This window comes from Nicotiana sylvestris, chromosome 11, assembly GCF_000393655.2.
Source record: "Nicotiana sylvestris chromosome 11, ASM39365v2, whole genome shotgun sequence".
Lineage (NCBI taxonomy): Eukaryota > Viridiplantae > Streptophyta > Magnoliopsida > Solanales > Solanaceae > Nicotiana > Nicotiana sylvestris.
This window is the reverse complement of record NC_091067.1, coordinates 115,662,340-115,674,460: the sequence shown is the minus strand read 5'-3', so window position 1 is coordinate 115,674,460 and position 12,121 is coordinate 115,662,340. Positions and strand designations below refer to the sequence as shown.

Below are 12,121 nucleotides of genomic sequence, written 5' to 3'. Positions count from 1 at the left end.
GATTTATACGGAGATCCCCAACAAGCATCCCTAGCTTTAATAAGACCAAGTTCTTGAAGCAAGCTCCTACCATTTATAAGTTCACCCATATCTAATGCCTCTTGAATTTTTTCCCTTTGAGATTCTTGAAATTCATTCATATGTGTAAAAGAAGCTCCCAACACATTTGAAATATTTGAAACCAATAATACAATTTCTCCCACTTGAACACAATTTTTAGAAATTGCAACAAGAGTTTGCTGAAGTTGATGAGCAAAACAATGAATAGAATATGCCGATCTATTTTCTTGCATAATCAAAATTTTAAGACCTTTGATATTATCTAGCATATTACTTCCCCCATCATAACATTGTCCACGCACATAAGATAGACTCAAGGAATGATGAGCAAGCAAATCAATGATCGTCCTCTTTAAAGATGAAAAACTAGTATCTTGAATATGAATAATGTCAATAAGCCGCTCCACCACAAATCCTCTTCTATCAACAAATCATAAAATAATAGTCATTTGCTCCATGTGTGACACATCAACTAATAAGACAAAGTAATCACCATTTAATTACTCTATGATAGCCTTAGTTGTTTCAATTTTACATGCAGTCACAATACCTTTTAGAATCATTGGAGAAATCATTAGATCTTTTTGTTGAGCATGTCCCAATACAAAATCATGAATGCTATCACACCTTTTTGCATACCAAGAAAGAATTTCAAGAAAATTACCCTTGTCAAGTGATGATTTAGATTCATCAGGACCCACAAATGTGATTCCTTGATTTATAAGAAGTCTTACTACATCAATTGAAGAAGTTAAGCGGAACTTGTCCTTATGCTTAACTTGATAAGAAGTCATCTGAGAAGAATGCAACAATACTTCTGATTGATTGGCATTTTCCTCCTGGTTAGATTGATTATGAGATGCCAAACTTGATTTTGATTTTGATAGTTGGGGAAAATACTTCTTCATTGAAATTTGAAACTGAATTATAAAGTAAAAGTTTTAGTTAGAAGACAAGCTAACAATCGTATTCACACAAAAGAAAATACAAGTGAAGCTTGCTATAAAACTTCACACTGTTAAGAATCTGATGCATTAACTATGAACCATTCCTTCCTGATTGTTTACATTAGATGCTTTAAAGATTCTTTTTACTAGTAGAATTCGTTGGTGTTTTGCTTGACTATTTGACCAAGAAGATGTTGCAATAATCTGTTTCAAACCTAAAAATAATATTTGCACCAAGTATTTTAGTTTCACTATTTAGTAGCTTTAAATCTCGATGATCATATTTGTGTTATAGTTTGAAATCAGTATATGACTCCAAAGTTTAATTCAGATGCTTTATACTCTGTTACTCCTAGTTACTATTAACATTTCCTTTACACCACTGTATTGGAAAATATTTATATTTGGGATTAAGATTCAAGGGAAAGGGGTCTGAAAATATGCAAAATAAACTAGTATTACCCATGGCAGACATGAGAATATTAGGTAAAACATAATGTGATAGTTGTATATTTAATAAAGATGGTGCTTTAGCCTTTATGGCTTTATCTCAACACTAGGTAACTGTTAGCTCCATGGCAAGTATGAAGCAAAAAAAAAAACTCAATCACAAATTCACAAATTCAATATGTCTAATGCACAGTATTCACTCAATTTTATTCACATATTCAATGAATATCTAAGGGAACTGACCGTTGCTGTGATGAACGGCGGGTGGCGACGATCAAACTGACGGCGAAAACACTGAGATGCGATGATTTAGCAGAACAACCGAAACAGTCTTTCAGCCTTCTCAGTTCTCACGTTTTGAAATTAGGGTTTATTTCAATCCCAAATACCCCATCACGTTTTACGAAATCTTTTAGAAAGAGCATAAATCGACAGTGTTTTCGTCCTTTTCAGTCTTAAATTGCAATCGTGTATTGAAGAAAGTGTATTTATGTCCTTTTCATTGTTTATTATTCCTCTTGTTCATTTTTTTCTAATATTTTTAGTACCAGCTAATTCATTCGGGAGTGTCTTCATAGGATACTTGCCAAAAGTTATGTCTCAAGTCATGTCCAAGTTTTTGGGTTACATTTTTTTTATTTGGTCATGTAAGACCTTAGTTTTTGGGTCAGTTGCATCTATATCTGCTTTTTGGGTCACGTTTTAATTTGTACCCGCTTTGCAAAAATAATTGCAAGCGTACCTACTTTTTCGCGTAACTTCAGCATACGAGGCTGAAGTAGTAAAGGCAATCACGCAAAACTTCAACATTCTAGTAGACGGACCTGAAGTAGCAAGTATGCTGAACCAAGTGTGCTGAAGTTTTTGTTTGTAATTGTTGAACTTAAGCATAGTAGTTGAAGTTTTGTTCTCTATTTGCTGAAGTTTTTGTTTGTAATTGTTGAACTTAAGCATAGTAGTTGAAGTTTTATTCTCTATTTGCTGAAGTTTTTGTTTGTAATTGGTGAACTTAAGCATAGTAGCTAAAATTTTGTTCTCTATTTGCTGAAGTTTTTGTTTGTAATTGGTGAACTTAAGCATAATAATTGAAGTTTTGTTCTCTATTTGCTGAAGTTTTTGTTTGTAATTGCACTAAATAAGCTGAAGTTTTTTTGTCCTAGATTCATTAGTTTTGTCATTAAAAACTTCAGCAGAAGATGCTGAAGTTATTTAGTTCATTTATAAAAACTTCAGCACTAAATAAGCTGTAGTTTTTTTGTCCCGGATAAGCTTTTTCAAAAATTTCAGCAGAAGATGCTGAAGTTATTTAGTTCATTTGTAAAAACTTCAGCACTAAAAGCTGGAGTTTTTTTGTCCTGGATTCATTAGTTTTGTCATAAAGCTTTTTCAAAAACTTCAGTAGAAAATGTTGAAGTTATTTTGTTCATTTGTAAAAACTTCAGTACTATATAAGCTGAAGTTTTTGAAAAAACTTTCTAACATACTAGATAAATAATCAGATTGCCAACAATATCTAAATCACAAATTTTGGAAAACAATAAACGTGAAACGAACAGAATTATCATTGTCTACTAACTTACGTACGTGAAAATATTCACAAATTATTGTCTACTAACTTACGTAATTATTTATAATTTATTTTTAAATAATCTGATAAACATATTTATGACAATCATCCCATGAACTGAAGTTTCATAGCATCACTAATAGCAGCAGAAGAATGAAGAAGAAAATGAAGGAGGAGAAAGGGGACTTAAGTTGTTTAAAAAGTGGGTACAGGTTAAAACTTTTTTAAAAAAATGGGTATAGGTTAAATGGGGGCGACCAAATAGTAAAAATAGCACGGTATAGCCAGTTTTCGGACTGGTCATTCAAAAATAGCCAGCATTTACCAAGTCAATGAAAAATAACCACTATTTTGCTGCAACAAAGACCAGTCCAGCATAATATACTGGAGTTCGGTGCACATGTGTATGAAACTCCAGCATATTATGCTGGACCGGTATACTTTGCTGGCTCCAGTATATTATACTGGAGACTGGAGCACCGGTGCTCCAAACTCCAGTATATTATGCTGGACCGGTATACTTGCTGGAACTCAGGTATACTTGCTGGAACTCCGGTATATTATGCTGGAGTTCTAGTGTACTTATGTTGGAACTCCATCATATTATGCTGGAGTTCCAACATACTTATCCTGGAACTCTAGTATAATATGCTGGAGTTCAAGTATACTTATGCTGGAACTCCAGCATAATATAGTGGCGTATTTTTCGGGTTTTGGATAGTGTTTTTGCTCAGTTTAATCTTTACATTGAAAGCGGCTAAATTTCAATTACTTTTGAAACTGCACTATTTTTGAACGACCAGTTGTAAATCTGGCTATTTTTTAATTTCTCCCAAATAGGACACCCCGAGCAATTTTTACTAATTTTTGTCGGGGAAAATAGCTTTTTGGGCTTAGTAGACCCATAAAGGGTGCTAGCTGACCCATAAGGTCTAACCCTAAGTCCTAACACAATCTATATAAACACATTACCGGGTGTTGTGAGACAAACTTATTCTAAGAGAATGGCAAGGGTTTATTCCCTGCGTCAACTAAAGAGGGATATCTAGTAGCACTATGATTAGCAAACATAGTCATAAGTTGAATAATGAACAAGAAATGCAAGCGATTATCTATTTCCTGCCTCAATATAAGGATTCACTTCGCTCATAATAAGCGTAATAATGCATTTGATAATGTGAGGCAATATCTAAAGTTGGAAAAACAGCGGCATAAGGCTTCCACAGAAGGTGCAAAAGTGCACAAAACTATAATTTCTAACTCAACAAATGGTTTTAAAGGTAAAACTAGCGAAAACTGAAAAATTAAAACTCATCAAAACAAAAAATCCTAAAATGATAATCAACAAGATTGAAAGCGAAGAAAAATTGTGACTAAAGTGAAATGCTTTCCCTCATTTGTGATCAAGGAAGAACCATTAGGCACAGAAGCTCAGATAAATAACTCAAAGGAAGCAATATGTTGTGTTGCATAAGATTTTACCCTATAACTCCCTTAGTGAGTCTTACTATAAAAATAAGCATATATACCGCACTATCATCGTAACGATATGCGTGTAACAAATAGTACTTGCAATAATGTAGGGTAAGAAACAGCAGTTCACATGGCAACAGAGGCAGGAGCCAAAGAGCCAACTATCAGAAATAACATGTTTTGCCTTTTTTTTTCCTCTTGAGCAGTTCGCCGCTGAGCAAAGATATCAACTTCCATCGACACCTATCGGATGCTCACAGGTCCAGTGTTTGCTGGTTTCTGGAAGACTCTTACTACTGGCATCCCATCAGCATCACCATTCTGGACCCTCCACGACCGGTCTTTCTTTCTTTGTGATTTCTTGTGTTGTTTATGGGGTTTAATTGAGGGCTTCTTTTTACGAGCTGCCTCGTTAGGAGCAAGTCCATTGGCCATATCAAATGTACTCAAATCACTCAGCACATGCTCTAGACTGGGTCCATTTTCGTCTTCATCATCACCAGAGGAATCAGAAGCAGACATTCTAGGTCCATCATCATCCTCTGTAACATCTTCATCCTCTGCACTACCTTCATCCTCCGATACCCCTGGAGGCGTTTCAAAATGTGGAAGCTTCCCATCAACATAATCTTTCAACATCTGACGTGATGCTCTTGTTTCATCAGGCAATCCACTTGCAGCAACATAACCACGAGATGCACAGTATGTTCGCAAAAGTTCTGCAGCAGTAGGTGGGCGAGACTGTGACTCATACGGCTTTGGTTTCGGCAGAGATATGTTGTAGACATCCTCAATAATTTTTCTAGGGACTCGATTTGCCACCACCTGTACAGCCTCTCTATGCTCAGTAATCCGATCAATTGGCAAAACACCACATGCAATCATCTCATATCTCGAACTTGTGAATGATGGAAATACCAAACCAGGGCAATCACATAGAGTAAGTTTAGGAGAAATCACTAGAGTCTGAAAATGCTTTGTCTTCCCGGGAGTAGATGTCACACCAGCCCGTTTTTCCCCTACCAAAGCATTAATAGTTGAGCTTTTTCCAACATTAGGATACCCCACAAACCCCACCATCACACTTCTAGATTGAACATCTGCTGCTAAGTTCTCGTTAGCACGATGAGCATGAGACGGACCTCCTCCTCCGACAGAAGCTGACCTATTCCTAGTCAAAACTATCTCCTCCGCTGCAGACTGTAACCGGACCAATAGCTCTTCCCTGCCTACAATTTTCGTATCAGCATCACCTGCCTCTTGAGACATCGTTGGTATCTTCCCTTCCATAGCCGGAGAGGCAGCTTTAGCTGACCAGAATAGAAAAAGAATCCCTTGCTTGTGGAAGTATTCAGCCCATTTCTTTCTGCAGATAAAGCAAGAAGCATAAACTTCACATTCCAAAAAAAAAAAAAAAACTGGCAGGGGGCAACTATATTATCAGCATACTGACCTGATAGAAATGGGTAAAAGATCTGCTTTGTTAACAAGAAGCATTGTTCTTTTGTGTTGGTCTACTTCTAGTGCATAAGCCTGCAAATTGGCCCCATCAGTGCATAATCCTTATATGGAACTTGTACGATACAGGTAAAACAAGAGAAACATCACTACTGTCGAAGTTTTTGGCATATGTACGAAACCATTTGCTACTCTTTAAATTTCATTAAAAAGGAAAGTAGAAGTAAAGATCAGAATTCAACAGTAGCGCCTCAAAAGAATGCACAGCCACATGAGACTATATGAAAAAGATATCAACACATATCTGAACAGTCTTTCAACTGCAGTCACTGAAACTGTGAATATCCAAGCAAACACATAGGAAATATATCATAGTTGTGCTAACAATCAAAGGTACTTCAATCTATGTGAAGCATTGAAATACTTACCTCAAGATCAGGACACCGATAAAAAAGTGGGTCCCGTGCATCAACAACCATTACAAGCTGAGGATGAAGAAACATTAAAATAAATCAGCAATGCTAATTTTGACAAAGTAATAAATTTTATTAATGAAGGGAAAATACCGTCTGTATACAAAAAAAAATATCAGCAATACACCAAGAAAAAATAAAAAACACGTCTATAGAAAGAAGGAAATCGTCCAATTCAGCGAGAATTATTCACAATCAAGTAGCAGATAAAAATCCATTACTCTTTTCTCGATTGCACTAGTAGATCACTGCAAATTCATACTACATAATAGTGGGAAAGATGCAAAAGACGTAAATCCTAAGGATCTGAAGAGGCCAGGACAGGCCTAAAGGGGACTGCATTCATGTGTTTAAGCTCTTTGCCTACATAAACTTCTTTTGCAAAGTCAAAATTTATCACCAAAGTAAACTGGCATGCTTGATGCTGGAATTTTCATTAGTTTTTTTTTTTTTTTTTATGACCGAGAAATCCGTCTGAGGCCGATCCTTTGGACCAACCGCAACCTTCGAAACTCGGTGGATAATGGACCCGCCCCTCTATCCTTCTCCACTTAAATACCGGGCTTTACTTTGCATGGTGTGCGGGCTTGGAATTTTCATTAGTTATTATTGCTGATATTATCCAATAGTGGATGTTTTTGAAGTTCACAGTATCATTATTGTCTATCTAATCCAAAAGATACAAGCAACCAATAAACTAATACCCTGGCACACTTTAATGAAATTTCACCTTTTCACAAATGAACAAAAATAAATAAATAACTCAATAACCTAAAACCTGTCGGAATCCAGAAACTAGGGGAGGCAAACACAAATGAGGAAACTATGATACAAGAAGTATGAAAGCAAAATAATTGACTATTGAAGCACCTAGAAGTCAACCCTGACGAGTTTGAAGGTCCTCACAGTTTTCATGCTCAAACATTTGCAGCCCAACTACTAGGCAAAATTTAAACAACGTTAACTGACACAATCCGTCACATGGAACGTATCTCTAGTACAAGGCTAGAAATGTTACTACATACCAGATTACCGACCAATCTTCAAAATCTCTTACCAAGTACTTTCAGGCTTCTTTACAGGAAAACTATATTTAGTTTAAAATGCTTGATATTAAAGCAACCTTAAGTTTGAAGAAACAGTTTCTCTCAGTGTTTTAGTGTACGCAATCAGATCAAATAATCTACACGAGGGTAAGCATAAGAAGGAACCAGTAGACTGCCAGATGCCAACTGTTAAACTGCCACGAGAAATATTTATCCTCTTGAATAATCCTAAAGGTAGAAAATGACCAGAATCTCACCAGATCACTACGCTCGACAACTCTCCAAAGCTGTCTCCAGATATCCAGGTTCTTTTCAAAAGGGGTGAGAACCAGTTTCTCATTCTCTTCAAGCCTATATAATTAATTTCTGTTAGAGCAAAAAATGTACATAAACAGAATTCACATGCTAAGCAGTAGCCCAACATAAGATGAGGGCCTATCTGAAAGCTCTCAATGTACTATTGATACATTTTCCATTTTCTGGTCATACCTCCATCACACATAAATTCACTATAAGCAGATGGAAAATGCTTTAAGTGCAAATAAACCAGCTATTTTTAAGTGTACATGGAAAATAATGGTTGATGGATAAACTGAGAGGGAAGGTACAAATTCTCTTTCGAACATACACAAACTTCCTAGATCAATCTGCTTTGTGTACAGAACCCATAGTGACTAACTTTGAATGTAAGCAGTTATCCACAGGAAAATGAACACAAGATATCTTAAACATCCATCTTAAATTTACAATGTTCATATTCCTTGCCCCCACTCCCAAAGAGAGGAAATCAACAATATCCATAAACATGCATTCACTAATGTAGCATAAGCAAATAAAATGTCTTCTCACAGAACTGACCTTGCAAGATTGCGGCGCCAAGCTAGAAAAGCTTGATTTTCATTGGCATCAAGCTCTTCTACTGACATTCTAGTATTCCATGGCGGCCTGAAAAAGAAGTACTTCAGACCCTCGGACCATGATACCAGATAGTGCACTAGATTAAAAAAGGATAACAATTACCTGCGTGGAACACGAAGACTGCTAGCATGCAAGGCCTCCTCTTTCTTCTGCTGCTCCTTTCTTTCTTCAGGTGTCAGATCACCAATGCTAGAATCACCGTCGCTACAAAGTCAGGACACAACCACCATAAGTGTAAAAGGTAAGTCACCTTTCAATTCTGTCTGAGAGGACACTAAGACATAAAGTTATGAAAAATCAAACGAGCAAAGAAAAAAAGATCAGAAAGAAGGTACATGATATTTTTTTATAAAGCAGCAAAAAGATAGTACTAAAAGGAGCCCAGTCAAAGATGAAAAGTGAAATGCTAAAAGGCAATATCATGAGAAGTGAAATGTTAGCATAAAGAAACACCTTCTCACAGATGAAGCCAATTGTTACAGGATCTCTATGGTTCACACTAGCATATTCTATAGAAATTAAGAAAAGCAAATTTAGCACATTAAGACAACTGTGAACTTCACATGGTAAATCAAGCTTATTGAATCTGAAGAAAGAAAAGATCATCCCAAATGATCAAATCTTTTGCAGGGTTGACCATGACACATAATCAGCAATCTTATCTTTAAATTAGCTTCAACTTCCAGACAGCGCCCTAATTCCAAAAACACAGTAATTTTCTGAGGTAATTTAAACTGATAACACGAGTTCAACCAAACGAAGATAACATAGCAAACCCAGCAATAAAGCATGACGTGGAAAACCTTGTATCAAAACAACAAGTTCTGATTGGGATATTATTCACTTCCCATTAACTAATATGTATGACTTAGGTGGATTTCCTTCGCAGTTCACATGAACTTTCTACTGCTCCACTTCCTTTTAAATTCAAAACTTCATCTACACCAATCAAGTCACTCCTTGAGTTAATAATATCTCTCGATAAGAGCTAGAACAGAGTCACATATGTTAGTGGATACTTCTTCTGGATCAAAGTATCCTCTAGGATTCTGATGCTATCTACATACATGATGCCCTTCGGACAAAGCTGTTGAGATTTCTTCACTACTAGTAGTTTATTACAGTACATCAGATATAGAAGCCTTCAGCTAAGGAACATTTCAACTGGAGAAGAAGTTTTATGGCTTCAAATTTAGAAACAGTCGTGGTGAATGAGCCACAATGACTAAGCAAGAGTGACACAATAGCCCCCCTCTAGTGCGTCCTTAAGTAGCTTATAAAGACTAAGAGACAGGTAATGAATCTACTATCTATTGTCAGCTGTAGTCAGGGCAGATATGAAAGTTAATTTCTTAGTCATTACATAATGCATCAATAGAAAAAAGCAATACACACTCAGGATAGAAGATGGAATACGATCTTCGCAGTATCAGCCTATCACGCCTCTGATATAGAGACAGCACAGCTGGAAAGATATATGTTATTTACTTAATTCTCATGCTTAGATGTGGTTTTATGCCACTGAACACGTTGATAACCATGTAAATGATCTGTAGGAACTTCTATTCCTTAAGGTTCTCATAGAGGAACCACAGGAGAAATGTATTTCAGCCACGGAGCTATTGAGACAGTAGCTTTATGAAAATGAGTGTTTAGTATCACTATTGAGAAACAGTGAGCATTATTTCCCATCTTCTTGAAAGATGTTGTATTCTTTTATTTTTAATGGACTACCTCTCACATAGCAATTCAACAACAGCCAAGGCAATAGAGAGCTCTTTCCTTCACCATTCAATATATGTTTCAACAGGGAATCCTTCTTTACCATTCCATAATGTTTGCACATGGCACAGCACGTTGTCATCCGTGCAAAAATTGACTTCGTCGGGAATGATGCATATGTTGGCAACAAGTCAAACCCCTCCACAGTCCACACTATGATTAAGCTAAATTGAATAACATCTCACAACAGAACAAACAAAAGAGTAAGATAATCGCTCAGGAAGGGGCCAGCAAGTCACTTATTCTTTCGAAATTGTATGGGGGAGAGGTGATTAGGCAAGATATGGCGCTACTTCAGCTCACTGAGGACATGATCCAGGATAGAAGAGTGTGGAGGTTGAAGATCAGGGTAGTTGGCTAGTAGGTAGTCGAGAGTTCCCTGTTCTTTTTTAGTAGTATTAGTAGCTCCCTTGTTTTTTTCGTCCGCTCTGTGTATCGTATGTTCCATTCTGTTACTGTTTGATGCTACTGTTTGATGCTATTTTTTGTTACTAGTTTCGTCGTTGTTGTTGTTCTGTCTTTCTCCCCTTTTCCTTATCGTCCGTTGTCCCACTATTCTTTCTTTCTTCTTCGCCTTCTTCCTCTCTCTCTTCACCTTTTCTTGAGCAGAAGGTGTATTGGAAACAGCCTCTTTACCTCGCCAGGTAGGGGTAAGGTCTGCGTACACACTACCTTCCCCATACCCCACTTGAGAATCAACAACAAACTCCCAACCTCATACAGTACCCAATTTTCTCCTTTTGTTAAAATCCCGATTCAAAAAAAACAAACCAAAAACCTGCAAGCATTACAACAACTCTCTAGCAACAAACTAACTCCCAAGCCCCCCCCCCCCCAAAAAAAGGAAGGGAAAAACACACACCAACAAGATACATGCTTATCAACAACAAGTAATTATACAAAAAACGATTTCTAAGAAAATATCTCAACTTTACTCAACTTAAATGTATATTAAGGCAATTCCCAAATACCCAATTCTCTATTTTTCTCAAAGATCAATTAGAAGAAAAGAATATAAAGAACAACATCCCAACTTTACTCAACTAAAAAATAGATTAAGGCAATTCCCAAATACCTAATTCTCTACTTTTCACAGTAGTCACCCGAAATAAACAAAAACCAATAAACCCGACAAGCATAGCAGCTCTCGACAACCCAAAGAAACAAACACACACAGAGAGACATATATTTACGAAGAATTACCGGTTTTATGACCAAAATTTAATTAAGAAGCTGAGTAAATAAGAAATGTTTAATTAAAGGGGGGTGCTTACAGATTGACGAGGAGTTTAACGGGAGGATTAAGGTCAGAGAAGACGCGTTGAGCTTCATCTGACTGCTCTATGACGGCCTGAATATCAGTGACTTCAGTGACGGACTCCAGAATCTTCTTGTGTTGGTTCCTGTAGAACCGTCCCTTCTCTTTCGACTGTTGAATCATTTGGTTATGGTGCCTCACCAGTGCCCTCCCTAACGTACTTTTCTCTCCTTTCCCCATTACTTGCTTCTCCTTTCCCCTTTCTCTTTAATAAAATTATCAGGAAAAAAATGATTGATGAGCGAAACCCAAATACTGCTTTTCGCTGGAGGCTGTGGGAGAAATTGGCGGTGGTACTGTAGCGGGGGCGGCTGAGAGGAGTTGTAGAGCGGGGAAGAGGAAGAAGTTACTAAAAGGGACTTCTTATTCCCCTTTTTTTATTTTTTAAAATTTTTAATAATAAAATGCAATTTGACCCTATTACTCCATTTTTTGCACTTTACTTTTTTCCATCCATTTTTTGGACTTTATAATTTAGTTAATTATGAGCTTTTAACATATTTATTGATCAGTCATAAATAATTATAGTAAAAATATATATTTAAAATATACATAAATAAATATATTTATCGACTACTATATTTTTAGGGACGGTTCGATTTCCCTTAAATTATTTCACTAGCACCCGA

At 36.5% G+C, this 12,121-nt stretch overlaps 1 protein-coding gene and 1 long non-coding RNA gene across 2 annotated transcripts; both read right to left on the bottom strand.

The window, feature by feature from the left end:
• Window positions 1-368: 368 nt before the first annotated feature.
• On the bottom strand, window positions 369-1,959 carry LOC104220796 (uncharacterized). Its single transcript, XR_709597.2, has 2 exons — window positions 1,701-1,959; window positions 369-980 (listed from the first exon to the last, which is right to left on the bottom strand). It is a non-coding gene; the product is annotated as an uncharacterized lncRNA (long non-coding RNA).
• A 2,461-nt stretch (window positions 1,960-4,420) lies between these two features.
• On the bottom strand, window positions 4,421-11,840 carry LOC104220795 (GTPase LSG1-2). Its single transcript, XM_009771737.2, has 7 exons — window positions 11,449-11,840; window positions 8,495-8,596; window positions 8,333-8,419; window positions 7,732-7,825; window positions 6,384-6,440; window positions 5,951-6,030; window positions 4,421-5,863 (listed from the first exon to the last, which is right to left on the bottom strand). The coding sequence occupies exons 1-7, from the start codon at window positions 11,670-11,672 to the stop codon at window positions 4,741-4,743; spliced, it is 1,767 nt and encodes a 588-aa protein (XP_009770039.1). The 5' UTR covers window positions 11,673-11,840; the 3' UTR covers window positions 4,421-4,740.
• Between the last annotated feature and the right edge of the window lie 281 nt (window positions 11,841-12,121).

Excerpts from the sequence above, each read along its gene's own strand:
- LOC104220795 (XM_009771737.2), bottom strand. The coding sequence starts at position 11,672 with ATGGGGAAAGGAGAGAAAAGTACGTTAGGGAGGGCACTGGTGAGGCAC. Across the intron at positions 8,597-11,448 it reads GTTAAACTCCTCGTCAATCT|CGACGGTGATTCTAGCATTG; the intron begins GTAAGCACCCCC and ends CTGACTTTGTAG. Across the intron at positions 8,420-8,494 it reads AGTCTTCGTGTTCCACGCAG|GCCGCCATGGAATACTAGAA; the intron begins GTAATTGTTATC and ends CTTCTTTTTCAG.